Raw genomic sequence first — 16305 nt, forward strand, 5'->3', positions numbered from 1 at the left:
TCCATTAATTATGTCCAAGTAGCTACTTTTGCTAGCACGTTTAGTACACATGTCCAAACGCTCGCGCAGGTCCCGCATAACGTCGGACGAAAACTTCAAAAAGTTATATTACAGGTCGAATAAACTTGTCAAACTAAGTAGAGAATCAATCTTCAGGATGTTGTTATCATAAATATTCAATAACATTCCAACCGGAGAATTCCTTTGTGTCTACAGAAGTAATGGAACGCAAGGCGATATCATGTGGAATGCTCGTGACCAGGAACTGGCTCTCTGCCAGACCGCTGACTGAAACACCTCCTATCCGGCCCCACATCACAGTGGAGGCTTCATTCAACATTCTACAGACTGTTGACATCTAGTGGAAGGCGTAGGAAGTGCAAACAGATCCATATCTTAATGGGATTTGAATAGGCGATGAGTTGAAAATCGACCCGCCTCAGAATTCTCACTTCCTGTTTGGATTTTTTCTCAGGTTTTTAGCCTGCCATATGAGTTCTGTTACACTCACAGACATCATTCAAACAGTTTTAGAAACTTCAGAGTGTTTTATATCCAATAATAATATGCATATATTAGCATCTGGGACAGAGTAGGAGGCAGTTCACTCTGGGCACGCTATTCATCCAAAGTAAAAATGCTGCCCCCTATCCTAGAGAAGTTAATGCAACCGCTGTGTCAGATTCAAAAAAGCGTTACGGAAAAAGCAAACCATGCAATAATCTGAGGTCGGCGCTCAGATCCCAATCAAGACAAAAATATATCCGCCATATTGTGCAGTCAACAGAAGTCAGAAATAACATTATAAATATTCACTTACCTTTAATGATCTTCATCAGAATGCACTCCCAGGAATCCCAGTCTTACAATAAATGTTTGATTTGTTCGGTAATGTCCATCATTTATGTCCAAATAGCTACTTTTGTTAGCGCGTTTGGTAAACAAATCCAAAGTCACAAAGCGCGTTCACTTAAAGCAGACGAAATGTCAAAAAGTTCCGGAACAGTCAGTAGAAACATGTCAAACGTTGTAATGAATGTATCTTTAAGATGTTTAACATAAATCTTCAATAATGTTCCAACCGGAGAATTCCTTTGTCTTCAGAAATGCGATAGAACAGAGCTCGCTCTCACATGAACGCGCATGGTCAGCGCATGTTCAGGTCATGGTAGACCTTACTCAATCTCCTCTCATTCGGCCCCACTTCACAGTAGAAGCATCAGACAAGGTTCTAAAGACTGTTGACATCTAGTGGAAGCCTTAGGAAGTGCAAAATGACCCATATCAAACTGTGTATTCGATAGTCGATGAGTTGAAAACCTACAAACCTCAGATTTCCCACTTCATGGTTGGATTTTTTCTCAGGTTTTTGCCTGCCATATGAGTTCTGTTATACTCACAGAAATCATTCAAACAGTTTTAGAAACTTCAGAGTGTTTTCTATCCAAATATACTAATAATATGCATATATTAGCAACTGGGACTGAGGAGCAGGCAGTTTTCTCTGGGCACCTTTTCATCCGAGCTACTCAATACTGCGCCTGCAGCCATAAGAATTAAGGGGAAACTAATCTCAAGGTAACCGAATGTAATCAGATTACATTACTGAGTTTGGGTAATCCAAAAGTTACTTTACAGATTACAATTTTAGACAACTTGTAACTGTTACGGATTGCATTTAGAAAGTAACCTACCCAACCCTGAGTATACACCCTCACAATAAATCCATTATTTATTTTAGTCAGGTCTAAAGAAACATGATAGGAAGAAAATGTATTTCAGAAGAACAGAATATGAGTTGGCCTAGTGTATGTTATTTATATGGCTATGCCATAGACTGTAGGCTTGTTAATTTAGCTGGCAAGATATGCTAATAAATCCTGTTCCATTATTATAAAAGTGAAAATTTGAAACAGGTCCTATATGCTAGATTTAGTTATATCTACCACTGTTGTGTCATCGGCAAACTTGATGATGGTGTTTGAGTCGTGCCTGGCCATGCAGGCCCTGAGGGGCCGCTGTGTTGAGGATCAGCGTGGCGGATGTGTTGTTTCCTACCCCTACCACCTGTGGGTGACCTGTAAGGAAGTCCAGGATCCAGTTGCAGAGGGAGGTGTTTAGTCCCAGGGTCCTTAGCTTAGTGATGAGCTTTGAGGGCACCATTGTGTTGAAGGCTGAGCTGTAGTCAGTGAATAGCATTCTCACATGGCAGGGTGAAAGTATTTTCATGATAGCAGGGTGGAAAAAGAAGCTTTTTCAATCACTCCCTTTCCTGCTGGGCCCTCAGGTCGTTTGTGCTCATGTGAATTATGATGTGGCTGGGAACCTAGTCTGTCCTTTGACAACAGCTCCAGGGCATGCCTATTGATGAATGATGGTGCAGACAGAGATGGTCGCCTCACTTTGAGTTCTTAGGAAACTATGCAGTATTTTGTTTCTTATGTATTATTTCTTACATTGTTACCCCAGGAAATCTTAAGTCTTATCACATACAGCCGGGAAGAACTTTTGGATATAAGAGCAACGTCAACTTACCAACATTACGACCAGGAATACGACTTTCCTGAAATGGATCCTCTGTTCGGACCACCACCCAGGACAATAGATCTAATTCCAGTAGGCGACCCAAAACAACGGTGCCGCAGAAGGGGCAGACGAAGCGGCCACCTGGTCAGGCTCCGTAGACGTGCACATTGCCCACCGCTCCCGAGTATACTACTCGCCAATGTCCAGTCTCTTGGCAACAAGGTAGATGAAATTCGAGCAAGGGCTGCCTTCCAGAGAGACATCAGAGATTGTATTCTCTGTTTCACGGAAACATGGCTCTCTTGGGATATGTTGTCGGAATCGGTTCAGCCACCGGGCTTCTCCATGCATCGCGCCGACAGAGATAAACATGTCTCTGAGAAGAGGAAGGGCGGGGGTGTATGCTTCATGATTAACGACTCATGGTGTAATCATAAGAACATACAGGAACTCAAGTCTTTCTGCTCACCCGACCTAGAATTCCTTACAATCAAATGCCGGCCATTTTACCTACCAAGAGAATTCTCGTCAGTTATAGTCGCAGCTATGTACATTCCTCCTCATGCAGACACCAAGATGGCCATCAAGGAACTTCACTGGACTATATGCAAACTGGAAACCATATATCCTGAGGCTGCATTTATTGTAGCTGAGGATTTTAACAAAGCAAATTTGAGAACAAGGCTACCTAAATTCTACCAGCATATTGATTGTGCTACGCGCATGGGCAATACCCTCGACCAATGCTACTCTAACTTCCGCGATGCATACAAAGCTCTCCCCCGCCCTCCCTTCGGAAAATCCGATCACGACGCCATCTTGTTCCTACTGTCTTATAGGCAGAAACTCAACCAGGATGTACCATTGATGAGAACCATTCAACGCTGGTAAGACCAATCGGAAGCCACACTTTAAGATTGTTTTGATCACACGGACTGGAATATGTTCCGGTCAACCTCAGAGAACAACATCGACCTATACGCTGATTCAATGAGTGTGTTTATAAAGAAGTGCATTGGAGATGTTGTACCCACTGTGACTATTAAAACTTACCCTAACCAGAAACTGTGGATGGATGGCGGCATTCGCGCAAAACTGGAAACGCGCTGCACAGCATTTAACCATGGAAAGAGGTCTGGGAATATGACTGAATATAAACAGTGTAGTTATTCCCTCCGCAAGGCAATCAAACAAGCAAAATGCCAGTACAGGGACAAGGTGGAGTCGCAATTCAATGGCTCAGAAACGAGATGTACGTGGCAGGGTCTACAGGAAATCACGGACTCCAAAAAGAAAACCAGCCACGTGACGGACATCGACGTCACGCTTCCAGACAAACTAAACACCTTCCTTGCCCGCTTTGAGGATAATATAGTTCCACCGTCACGGCCTGCAAACAAGGACTCCACCCCCCCCCTTCTACGTGGCTGACGTGAGTAAAACATTTAAACGTGTTAACCCTCGCAAGGCTGCAGGCCCAGATGGCATCCCTAGCCGCGTCCTCAGAGCATGCGCAGACCAGCTGGCTGGTGTGTTTACAGACATATTCAATCGCTCCCTATCCCAGTCTATTGTCCCCACATGCTTCAAGATGACTATCATTGTTCCTGTACCCAAGAAGGCAAAGATAACTGAACTAAATGACTACCGCCCCAACAGGTCCACAGACGAAGCAATCGCCATGACGCTGCACACTGCCCTATCCCATCTGGACAAAAGGAATACCTATGTAAGAATGCTGTTCATTGACTACAGCTCAGCATTCAACACCATAGTACCCTCCAAGCCCATCATCAAGCTGGAGGCCCTGGGTCTCGCAATTGGGCCCTGGACTTTGACGGTCCACCCCCAGGTGGTGATGGTAGGAAACAACATCTCCACTTCGCTGACTCTCAAGACTGTGGCCCCACAAGGGTGCGTACTCAGCCCCCTCCTGTACTCCCTGTTCACCCATGACTGCGTGGCCATGCACGCCTCAAACTCAATCATCAAGTTTGCAGACAACACAACAGTAGTGGGCTTGATTACCAACAACTACGAGACAGCCTACAGGGAGAAGGTGAGGGCACTCGGAGTGTGGTGTCAGGAAAACAACCTCTCACTCAACATCAACAAAACAAAGGAGATGATCGTGGACTTCAAAAAACAGCAGAGGGAGCACCCCCCTATCCACATCGAAGGGACAGCAGTGGAGAAGGTGGAAAGTTTTAAGTTCCTTGGCGTACACATCACAGACAAACTGAAATGGTCCACCCACACAGACAGTGTGGTAAAGAAGGCCCAACAGCGCCTCTTTAACCTCAGGAGGCTTAAGAAATTTGTCTTGTCACCAAAAACACTCACAAACCTTTACAGATGCACAATCGAGAGCATCCTGTCGGGCAGAACCTCAACCGCAAGGCTCTCCAGAGGGTGGTGCTGTCTACATAACGCATAACCTGGGGAAAACCACCTGCCCTCCATGATAGCTACAGCACCCGATGTCACAGGAAGGCCAAAAAGATCATCAAGGACATCAACCACCCGAGCCACTGCCTGTTCACACCGCTACCATCCAGAAGGCGAGATCAGTACAGGTGCATCAAAGCTGGGACCGAGAGACTGAAAAACAGCTTCTATCTCAAGGCAATCAGACTGCTAAACAGCAATCACTAACTCAGAGAGGCTGCTGCCTACATTGAGACCCAATCACTGGCCACTTTAATAAATGGATCAATAGTCATTTTATACAATGCCACTCTAAATAATGCCACTTTAATGTTTACATATCTTACATTACTCATATCACATGTATATACTGTATTTCATACCATCTATTGCACCTTTGCCATTGCTCATCCATATACTTACATGTACATATTCTCATTCACCCCTTTAGATTTGTGTGTATTAGGTAGTTGTTGGGGAATTGTTAGGATTTGTTAGATTACTTGTTAGACATTGCTGCACTGTTGGAACTGGAAGCACAAGCATTTCGCTACACTCGCATTAACATTTGCTAACCATGTGTATGTGACAAATGAAATTTGATTTGTTTGGGAACCAGACTTTAGCCACTTTTTGGGGGGGTGGGGGGTGGGGGGGGGTGGATTATTCTCTTGAATGTATTTTCCATTTGAATCAATGAGAAGCACAACCTCTGGCTTTTGTGTGTCCTCGTGGATGTGTGGGATCTGACAGGAGGACTATCGGGGGAGCTGACAGGAAGGCTGTTAGGAAGGGGTGGCGTCTGTTGGGTCCTGTGTTGCCTGTCCCATCGTGGTATTGAGGTTGTGGTCCAGGTCTGAGGTGGACTGTTCTGCTGGATTCTCTGAGGGAGTCGCACCTCAGCTTTCTCACTTCCTCCTTCAGTGCTGTTAGCTGTGCCATGTGTTCCTCTCTTCTCCTTCAGTGCTGTTAGCTGTGCCATGTGTTCCTCTCTTCTCCTTCAGTGCTGTTGGCTGTGTCATGTGTTCCTCTATTCTCCTTCAGTGCTGTTGGCTGTGCCATGTGTTCCTCTATTCTCCTTCAGTGCTGTTGGCTGTGTCATGTGTTCCTCTATTCTCCTTCAGTGCTGTTGGCTGTGCCATGTGTTCCTCTATTCTCCTTCAGTGCTGTTGGCTGTCATGTGTTCCTCTCTTCTCCTTCAGTGCTGTTGGCTGTGCCATGTGTTCCTCTATTCTCCTTCAGTGCTGTTGGCTGTGTCATGTGTTCCTCTCTTCTCCTTCAGTGCTGTTAGCTGTGCCATGTGTTCCTCTCTTCTCCTTCAGTGCTGTTGGCTGTGTCATGTGTTCCTCTCTTCTCCTTCAGTGCTGTTAGCTGTGGCATGTGTTCCTCTCTTCTCCTTCAGTGCTGTTGGCTGTGCCATGTGTTCCTCTCTTCTCCTTCAGTGCTGTGTCATGTGTTCCTCTCTTCTCCTTCAGTGCTGTTAGCTGTGCCATGTGTTCCTCTCTTCTCCTTCAGTGCTGTTGGCTGTGCCATGTGTTCCTCTCTTCTCCTTCAGTGCTGTTGGCTGTGCCATGTGTTCCTCTCTTCTCCTTCAGTGCTGTTGGCTGTGCCATGTGTTCCTCTCTTCTCCTTCAGTGCTGTTAGCTGTGCCATGTGTTCCTCTCTTCTCCTTCAGTGCTGTTAGCTGTGCCATGTGTTCCTCTTCTCCTTCAGTGCTGTTGGCTGTGCCATGTGTTCCTCTCTTCTCCTTCAGTGCTGTTAGCTGTGTCATGTGTTCCTCTCTTCTCCTTCAGTGCTGTTAGATGTGCCATGTGTTCCTCTTCTCCTTCAGTGCTGTTGGCTGTGCCATGTGTTCCTCTCTTCTCCTTCAGTGCTGTTAGCTGTGTCATGTGTTCCTCTCTTCTCCTTCAGTGCTGTTAGCTGTGCCATGTGTTCCTCTCTCTCCTCAAGTTCTCACCTCAGTCCGGGGTGGATCAGTGCAGTTGTGAAACATGGGTCTGTTCAGTGATGGAGGGGAGGGGGGTGTGTGACTCTCCACTTGGGGCTGCTCGTCTGCTGGGCAGTTTGAGGATGAGGTGTGATTTGACTCACTCGGATGGGGAGTCCTCACCAAGAGAGAACTTTTCCTTTTGTGCACTCTCTTTGATCCCTCCATAAACAAAATGCTTAGTGAGCAAAAAAAATGAAAACGCTGCCTGTTGCAAAGACCCAGGTGGCAGCATAAAAACCCTGAGGGATGATGTCACAGCTGGACCCTATTGGAGAAATTACTCTCAGTTCGCCTCTTCCTTTCTGGTTCTAATCTGTGATTTCTTATATCCTCTCTCTTAGTCTCCTTCTCAAACCTATTGGAGAATGTCCCCCCCCTCCAATGTAGTTTGACGAGGTGAGGAGAGACGGTGTAAGGAATCAATGAAAGAATAATTGAGAAAAAGCTCAAACTTGAATAACGAAAACTCCATTGAGCGTAAACTCTGCCCACTGCCTTCATCCAACATATCACATTCAAGGCCTAAACTCATCAAGGGCAAGCGAGGCCTTTGTATGATTTATTTGAAAATCCATTGTTTAGTTAAGTGATAATGCCAGAGAAGCCAGTATTTGGAGGATGTATTGGCAAGGGTGTTGTTAGGCATGAGACGAAGTCGTTCGTTCTTAATGTTCCATTGCCATACTGACTGGCAACGTTCTTATCCCTAAGAACGCAGCTGAACATTTAGTCACCACTGCCCCCTGGTGGATAACAGTTGTACTTGCAAATTGAACAAAATTATACAAAAACTACCCCAAAGTAATGGTTTCCATTCTAGATTAGGACGTCATTTCATAATTCTTATTGGTAAAGGCAAAGATAACATTTACCACCATTCACCTCATGTTTTTTTTATTTAAATCCAGCAATCATACATTTCGGATGTTGAATTCCCTCTCCGTGGGTACAACTAACAAGTGGATAGTCTATTCTGATTAAACATCATGATTTGCTGTACAATTAAGTATGACTACTGTAAGCTACTTCACAGCTGTACCCAATTATCATCATGGGACAAAAATGTGATGCTCCGCTCTTTAAACAAATATTACATTGTAGTGAAGTTGCAGCAGCAAACCAAAAAGTGTACCCACTCCCCAAACACCTTATTGCCTTTCAGTTCTTTCTTTGACAAGAAGAGGACCTCTTCATGGACATCTCATTGGACAATTTAGAGCTCCACGAAAACATTAAGCTAGATGAATGAATAACCACAATGAAAGCCTTCACATGAATGATGCTCTTGTCGTGACATTACTTATTCTCTGCTCCTCTGTCCTGTCTACTTGTTTGCTAAAAGATTCCCTCACTGAAAATGGCCTGTATTGTACAACCCCCAGCAACCCCACCAAAGGGATGCTGTCATTCGGTCTGTCCAGCTCAGTGTCTGTTGTGCCCAGTGGGTCGAGGTTCATCGTGGCTTCTTCTTCTCTGCTAACTCCTCCATCTGCCTCTTCCTCATCTCCAGCACCTCCATCAGCTTGGCATCATTCTTAGCACGCTCCTGAGCCCTCATCTCTGCTAGGTCTTCAAAGAATCGGTGTCTGTAGAAGGTATACAATATAGTTATACACACACACAATTAAAGTCGCACGCTATATAAATGCCTAGTCATTTATTGGGTAAACCAACGTTTCATCATCACAGAAGGCAGTGTGATGCCGAAACGTTGGTGGTTGACCCAATAAATTACTGGGAGCTTATATAGTGTGCGACTAATTTTTTTTATAGCCTACAGTTTACTCGCCGGTAGTCAGCACCTCCACTAACTTTTTGTGTGTGCATTCATGCTTTTCACCAACACATTCATAGACGCCAATTGCCTTTACCGCCTATTGATTTCTTCCCGGGGGACTTCTGTTAAGAGCCCCGACCCTCGGTCTGAACGTGAACATGCATTGCTTGTGGTGAAGTTTTGGAAACATGAAGAAAGTATCTTTCATATCAGCAAGAAATCATTTCAATTACTACACACCTTTATAGCGTTTTGGTACTCCATTCATAGACACTAAGTGCCCGATTTCCGATTTAGGAAATTACACCTTTCTTGCGCACGCCTTTCCTATGCACTTCTACGTAGTTTGTATTCAGACTTACATTATGAATTTGCGTAATGCTGAAATGTGCTGTTTGGCTGGCCAATCGATTTTCTTGTGGAGTTTTCATTCAATAGGGTTTTCAGTACATTTATTTTAAGCCATCCCTTTAAATACGGTGTACCTTTAATTAGAATTTTGATGACAGACTAGAAGACATCAAGAGAACCGGTTCAGAAAATAGGGATCAATGAAAGAATTCCCTCTATGCATCTTCAGCTCCATTTCAACACCAACGGGTAGATTTATTAAAAAAAAAAAAAAAAAAAAAAAAAAATGATTTTGTAGATTATTTAGGCAAATGTTAGGGTTAGGAAAGGTATATATGAATCGTTTAAAAATACAGTTTGAGAGCCTTTAGGCACAACCAATATTGATGAATAAAAACAATACAGTGGTTTGATTTATCCTGAAAGTTGTCCTATTCAAGTTCAATCCATAAAATACTAGAAGGTGGGGGAAAAAAAGTGTACAATGGGGGTTGAACAATAGTCCTAAAAATCGACCCTAATTATCACCACAGGTGCAATGATCTGTGAGCTGCTCTGACAGCTGATGCTTGAAGTTAGTGAGGGAGATGAGTCTCCAGATTCAGTGATTTTTGTTGTACACATTTTCTATGCATATACTGTTCATAATGGGTATACACAACCTCATATACATTATTATTTATATTCCCGGACTCTGACACTGCTCGTTGTAATAATTCTATATCTCTTAATTCCTTTTTTCTTTTTTGGAATTGCGTGTATTGTTAGGTATTACTGCACTGTTGGAGCTAGGAACATAAGCATTTTGCTACACCCAATAACAATAACACTGCAAAATATGTGTATGTGACCAATAAAATGGTATTGATTTGACAAACGTGTTGTCACTGAACAATACTGTTGGCTGAAACTGTGCTAAAATCGGTTAAAAACCTCTACAGGATTGGTGTCCCCCACAGCGGGACGGTTGAGCTAACGAGCACTAATGTGATTAGCATGAGGTTGTAAGTAACAAGAACAAGAATCTGATATGGGCAGAAAGCTTAAATTCTTGTTAATCTGTCCAATTTACAGTAGTTATTACAGTGAAAGAATACCATGCTATTATTTGAGTGCACAATAATGAACTTAAATGTTTTAATAAACTAATTAGGCACATTTGGGCAGACTTGATACAACATTTTTTTATTTAATTTTTCCCCTTTTCTCCCCAATTTTCGTGGTATCCAATCGCTAGTAATTACTATCTTGTCTCATCGCTACAACTCCCGTACGGGCTCGGGAGAGACGAAGGTCGAAAGCCACGGGTCCTCCGAAGCACAACCCAACCAAGCCGCACTGCTTCTTAACACAGCGCGCCTCCAACCCGGAAGTCAGCCGCACCAATGTGTCGGAGGAAACACCGTGCAACTGGCCCCCTTGGTTAGCGCGCACTGCGCCCGGCCCGCCACAGGAGTCGCTGGAGCGCGATGAGACAAGGATATCCCTACCGGCCAAACCCTCCATAACCCGGACGACGCTAGCCCAATTGTGCGTCGCCCCACGGACCTCCCGGTCGCCGGCTGCGACAGAGCCTGGGCGCGAACCCAGAGACTCTGGTGGCGCAGCTAGCATTGATACAACATTTTGAACAGAAATGCAATGGTTCATTGGACCAGTCTAAAACTTTGCACATACACTGCTGTCACCTAGTGGCCAAAATCTAAATTACGCTTAAGGTGGAATAATACTTTGGACTTTCTCTTGCATTTCAAAAATGGAACAACAAAAAAAGCATGTTTTTTTGTTTGTATTATCTTTGACCAGATCTAATGTGTTACATTCATTTCACATTTCCACAAACTTCTAAGTGTTTCCTTTCAAATGGTATCAGGAATATGTATATCCTTGCTTCAGGTCCTGAGCTACAAGAGGTTAGATTTGGGTATGTCGTTTTAGGCGAAAATTGAAAAAAAGGGTCCAATCCTTAAACTTTAGTAACCGTATATTTTGCATTCGTGAAATTATTTTTGTGATTTCAAAGTAGAGGACTTTATGTTTCTGTAATCATACCACCATTGAAAATCAATTCACGATAAATTGGATTCACGTTTGGAGGCGAATTGGCTCCTCTAAACAGAACATGTAATGTCCTTGGACTATAAGGCTCCTTTAGTCCATTATTGGGCTAGCGTTTCACTAGATTATTATTACACACTCACTATTGGCAGTCGAACAGACATTGGCAATACACCATTAAGCACTAGATACGGGCCCAAAGACATGTTCAACCAGCTCTGACAAAAATGGGCAGTCAGTCATAAGTAAATTAAATTGTGTCATTGAATTACGTTTTTAGGATGAATTCAGAATTGACATGATCTAATGCAGTATTTCCCTGCAAATAGGACAACACAGACAGGTTACTAAGTGAAAACAAATCATATTCCATGGACACAGAACTGCAGCTCCATTTAGGTTGTGGTGTGGAGAGCAAGTATAGACCGTCTATAGTTAATAGGTCATTGATTGCCCTTTACCAGATAGAATACAGCTACATAGCTAGCTAGAAACATTAATGAAAGGGGATCACCTGTTGAAGAAAGCAGTGGCCAGTCCCACGATTAATGTTCCAAATAAAATTGGTTTTGTAAGGCGCTTTATGGCAGACAGCTGATGTTGCTTCATGGTAGACAACAACCACGACGAGACTTGTCCGAAATTTTGCAAAAATAGTAACTGTTGTCCGTCAAAATATTCTTATTCCACTAGTATCTCACAACAACTGTACCGTGACCTCCTAAAGAACGCAAAAGATGCACGTACAACGACTTCCGCCGGATCACCCCTCCCTTCATTACGAAACACGTTGGTTAAATCAAATGTATCTTGTGACAGTTTAAATAAACTATTTAAATGATAAAGTATACAAGTTTACACCGTTGTCACGCATTCACAAATAAAGTAAAACAGCAGGAATATCCTCCTCCTAGAAAGCCATTTATGTGCAACCAATTACATTACGGACCGTGTCCTGGTGGGGAAACAATTCGAGGACGGACCAATGCGTCCCAAACATCCGGCCACAACACTGGCATTAACATGTGAAGATTGTTACTTCATTTATCTTGAGTGAACGTTCGTCATTGTAAATATATCAGTGGATCGTTTATTCATAGTAACTGTGATGAAGTGAACACATGATGTCGGGAAAAGGACATTCTGCGACGGGATCTGATCGGTTTGAATACCTGCAGACGCTTGTCACTGAGTTTCAGGACACCGACAGTGATGGTACGTTGCTAGCTAATGCAGTAGAGTAGGCTATATTAAGGTTAATATGTGTAGACATTGGTGTAGCTAATGTTTTAGAAGGCAGAAGCCCTGGTAATGATTTGGTGGATGATAGACCTCTTGTTTGATTATATTCTAGCCAAATCTTACTACACCATATAACTAATTGAGCCTTATTTGACCATGTGGTTGGCATTAGCTAATGTAACAGTATAACTTTAAACCGTCCCCTCGCCCCGACACGGGCGCGAACCAGGGACCCTCTGCACACATCGACAACGTTCGCCCACGAAGCATCGTTACCCATCGCTCCACAAAGGCCACGGCCCTTGCAAAGCAAGGGGCAACCCTACTTAAAGTCTCAGAGCAAGTGACGTAACTGATTGAAATGCTACTAGCGCGTACCCGCTAACTAGCTAGCCATTTCACATCCGTTACACTAACATTACTATCGAATTGTCCATTTCTTCTAGAAGCGAAAGAGCAAGTGTTGGCCAACTTGGCCAACTTTGCCTATGATCCGAGGAACCTGGAGAACCTGAGAACCCTTCAGGTTACTGATCTCTTCTTGGACATGCTCACAGAGGAAAATGAGAACTTTGTGGAGTTTGGGATAGGTGAGTATGGCACAAGGGACACTAGTTGTGAAATACATAAGATCATGTTTAAATGAAACATACAGTATATACCTTAATCCAGATGTTCAAAAGGAGAATCTCTCCATCACGGAGTGCTTCTGTGCATTCCCAGGGGGTCTATGTAATCTTAGTATGGATCGGGAATGCCGTGACCAGATCCTGCAGAGCGAAGCAATCCCCTTGGTTACGGGATGCCTGTCCAGCCGGCGGGAGGAGACGGTGCTATCTGCCATCACCACGCTCATGAATCTCACCACCGCTGCATCACGCTCCCAAACCACCGACACCGCAGTGCTACAGTGCATGCTGCGCTTCTCCATCTCCCAGAGCCCACGCCTGCGTAACCTGGCCTCTGTGTTCCTCCAGGACTGCTGCACTGAGGAGCAGGTGGCCAGGGCAGAGGCACAGATGCAGGGACACCATCCTACAGCACTGGGGATCCCCCTGCCTAAGGACTAGGCTAGTCTGGAGACATGATCGCTAGATCTGATGTCTGATCTCTGAGAAATGAACAGGGAATCACATACACTGAGTGTACAAAACATTAAGAACACCTGCTCTTTCCATGGCATGGACTGACCAGATGAAAGCTATGATCCCTTATTGATGTCACTTGTTAAGTCCACTACAATCAGTGTAGATGAAGGGGAGGAGATGGGTTAAAGAATGATTTTTAATCATTGAGACATGGATTGTGTGCCGTTGAGGGTGAATGGGCAAGGAATATATTTGTGGCTTTGAATGGGTTATGGTAATAGATGCCCGGTGCACCGGTTTGTGTCAAGAACTGCAACGCTGATGGATTTTCACACTCAACCGTTGCCCGTGTGTATCAAGAATGGTCCACCACCCAAAGGAAATCGACACAACTGTAGGAAGAATTGGAGTCAACATGGGCCAGCATCCCTGTGGAAGGCTTTCGACACCTTGTAGAGTTCATGCCCGGACGAATTGAAGCTGTTCTGAGGGCAAAATGGGGGGTACAACGCAATATTAGGAAGGTGTTCTTAATGTTTTTTACACTGTGTAGGAGTGCACAATGACTCGTGATGGAAGACTTTAACATACTTTCCAACTTAAAATTGCTTTACACTTCAGTGCCACATGAGGGAGGCAATACCACTGCTATGCTTAGCCGTTGAAAGCTGTGATGTTAACTGGCTCGGTTGCTCTCACCTATTGACTTAAGACTCAGTTGACTCTGTCAACTCACTTCATCCCAGTTAGTCATTGCCGATTTAGAGATGACATAAGCTCTTATGTCCCCTTTGACTGAAGTTACTCAGCACATTAAAAGGGATCGGCCAGAGAAATTCACTGCATAGAATCACTGATCTCCAAATCCCAAAGTATTCCAACAGCTACTCAAGATTAGCCTCGTTACTGATCCTCTGGAACGTGGGGGTTCTCTCAATATCACAGATGCTGCAGCATCACAAGGATGGAATCTGGTTTGGTCTGGTGGGCCACATCCCAGCTGTGGTGGAGAAGAACGTGGTGTTAGGCTGGTCAGTCACATTCCAGAGGATCAGTAGCACGGCTAATCTTGAGTTGGAATACATTTAGGATTTTGATATCAGTGATTCTGTGCAGTGCCTTGCTCAGGCTTAGTCCACCAAAGCTGGTCAATATTGAGCCAAATCTCCAGCAGTCATGTCTGCGACCCATTACTATGCTATCCAGTGACATCTTGACATATGGTCCCAATAAAAAGTCTCTGCATTCAGTAAACTCTATTTTTCATCAAACTCAATGCATTCCTTAGATACACCCATATGTACATTGGCAAGAAAAAGTATGTGAACTCTTTGGGAATTACCTGGATTTCTGCATAAATTCGTCACCAAATTTGATCTTCATCTTAGTCACAATAATAGACAGTGTGATTAAACTAATAACAAATTGTATTTTTCTTGTCTATATTGAGTACATCATTTAACATTCAGTGTAGGTTGGAAAAAGTATGTGAACCCCTAGGCTAATGGCTTCTCCAAAAGCTAACTGGAGTCAGGAGTCAGCTAACCTGGAGTCAAATCAATGAGACGAGATTGGAGATGTTGGTTAGAGCTGCCTTGCCCTATAAAAACTCACAGAATTTGAGTTTGCCTTTCACAAGAAGCATTGCCTGATGTGAACCATGCCTTGAACAAAAGAGATCTCAGAAGACCTAAGATTAACAATTGTTGACTTGCATAAAGCTGGAAAGGGTTACAAAAGTATCTCTAAAAGCCTTGGTGTTCATCAGTCCACGGTAAGACAAATGGTCTATAAGTGAAGAAAGTTCAGCACTGTTGCTACTCTCCCTAGGAGTGGCCGTCCTGCAAAGATGACTGCAAGAGCACAGTGCAGAATGCTCAATGAGGTTAAGAAGAATCCTAGAGTGTCAGCTAAAGACTTACAGAAATCTCTGGAACATGCTAACATCTCTGTTGACGAGTCTACGATACATAAAACACTAATAAACAAGAATGGTGTTCATGGGAAGACACCACGGAAGAAGCCACTGCTTTCCAAAAAAACATTGCTGCGCGTCTGAGGTTCGCAAAAGAGCACCTGGCTGTTCCACAGCGCTTCTGGCAAAATATTCTGTGGACAGATTAAACTAAAGTTGTGTTGTTTGGAAGGAACACACAACACTATGTGTGGAGAAAAAAAGGCACAGCACAGCACACCAACATCAAAACCTCATCCCAACTGTAAAGTATGATGGAGGGAGCATCATGGTTTGGGGCTGCTTTGCTGCCTCGGGGCCTGAACAGCTTGCTATCATAGACGGAAAAATGAATTCCCAAGTTTATCAAGACATTTTGTAGGAGAATGTAAGGCTATCTGTCCGCCAATTGAAGCTCAACAGAAGTTGGGTGATGCAACAGGACAACGACCAAAAACGCAAGTAAATCAACAACAGAATTGCTTCAACAGAAGAAAATACACCTTCTGGAGTGGCCCAGTCAGTCCTGACTTCAACCTGATTTAAAATGTTGTGGCATGTCCGGTTCACACCAGACATCCTAAGAATATTGCTGAACTGCAACAGTTTTGCAAAGATGAATGGTCCAAAATTCCTCCTGACCGTTGTTCAGGTCTGATCCGCAACTACAGAAAACGTTTGGTTGAGTTTGTTGCCAAAGGAGGGTCAACCAGTTATTAAATCCAAGGGTTCACATACTTTTCCCACCCTACACTGAATGTTTACACGGTGTGTTCAATAAAGACAGACGTATAATTGTTTGTGTTATTAGTTTAAGCAGACTGTGTTTGTCTATTGTTGTGACTTAGATGAAGATTCGATTTTATGACCAATTTATGCAGAAATCCAGGTA

General features: G+C 43.8%; 1 protein-coding gene and 1 long non-coding RNA gene across 2 annotated transcripts; one reads left to right on the forward strand and one right to left on the reverse strand.

The window, feature by feature from the left end:
- Positions 1–7820: 7820 nt before the first annotated feature.
- On the reverse strand, positions 7821–11874 carry LOC129850023 (uncharacterized). The gene is made up of 2 exons (XR_008758711.1): positions 11644–11874; positions 7821–8529 (listed from the first exon to the last, which is right to left on the reverse strand). It is a non-coding gene; the product is annotated as an uncharacterized LOC129850023 (long non-coding RNA).
- Positions 11875–12098: 224 nt separating this feature from the next.
- On the forward strand, positions 12099–16208 carry armc7 (armadillo repeat containing 7). The gene is made up of 3 exons (XM_055916619.1): positions 12099–12344; positions 12818–12961; positions 13095–16208. The coding sequence occupies exons 1-3, from the start codon at positions 12251–12253 to the stop codon at positions 13439–13441; spliced, it is 585 nt and encodes a 194-aa protein (XP_055772594.1). The 5' UTR covers positions 12099–12250; the 3' UTR covers positions 13442–16208.
- Positions 16209–16305: the final 97 nt, after the last annotated feature.

Source organism: Salvelinus fontinalis, chromosome 1 (assembly GCF_029448725.1).
Source record: "Salvelinus fontinalis isolate EN_2023a chromosome 1, ASM2944872v1, whole genome shotgun sequence".
NCBI lineage: Eukaryota > Metazoa > Chordata > Actinopteri > Salmoniformes > Salmonidae > Salvelinus > Salvelinus fontinalis.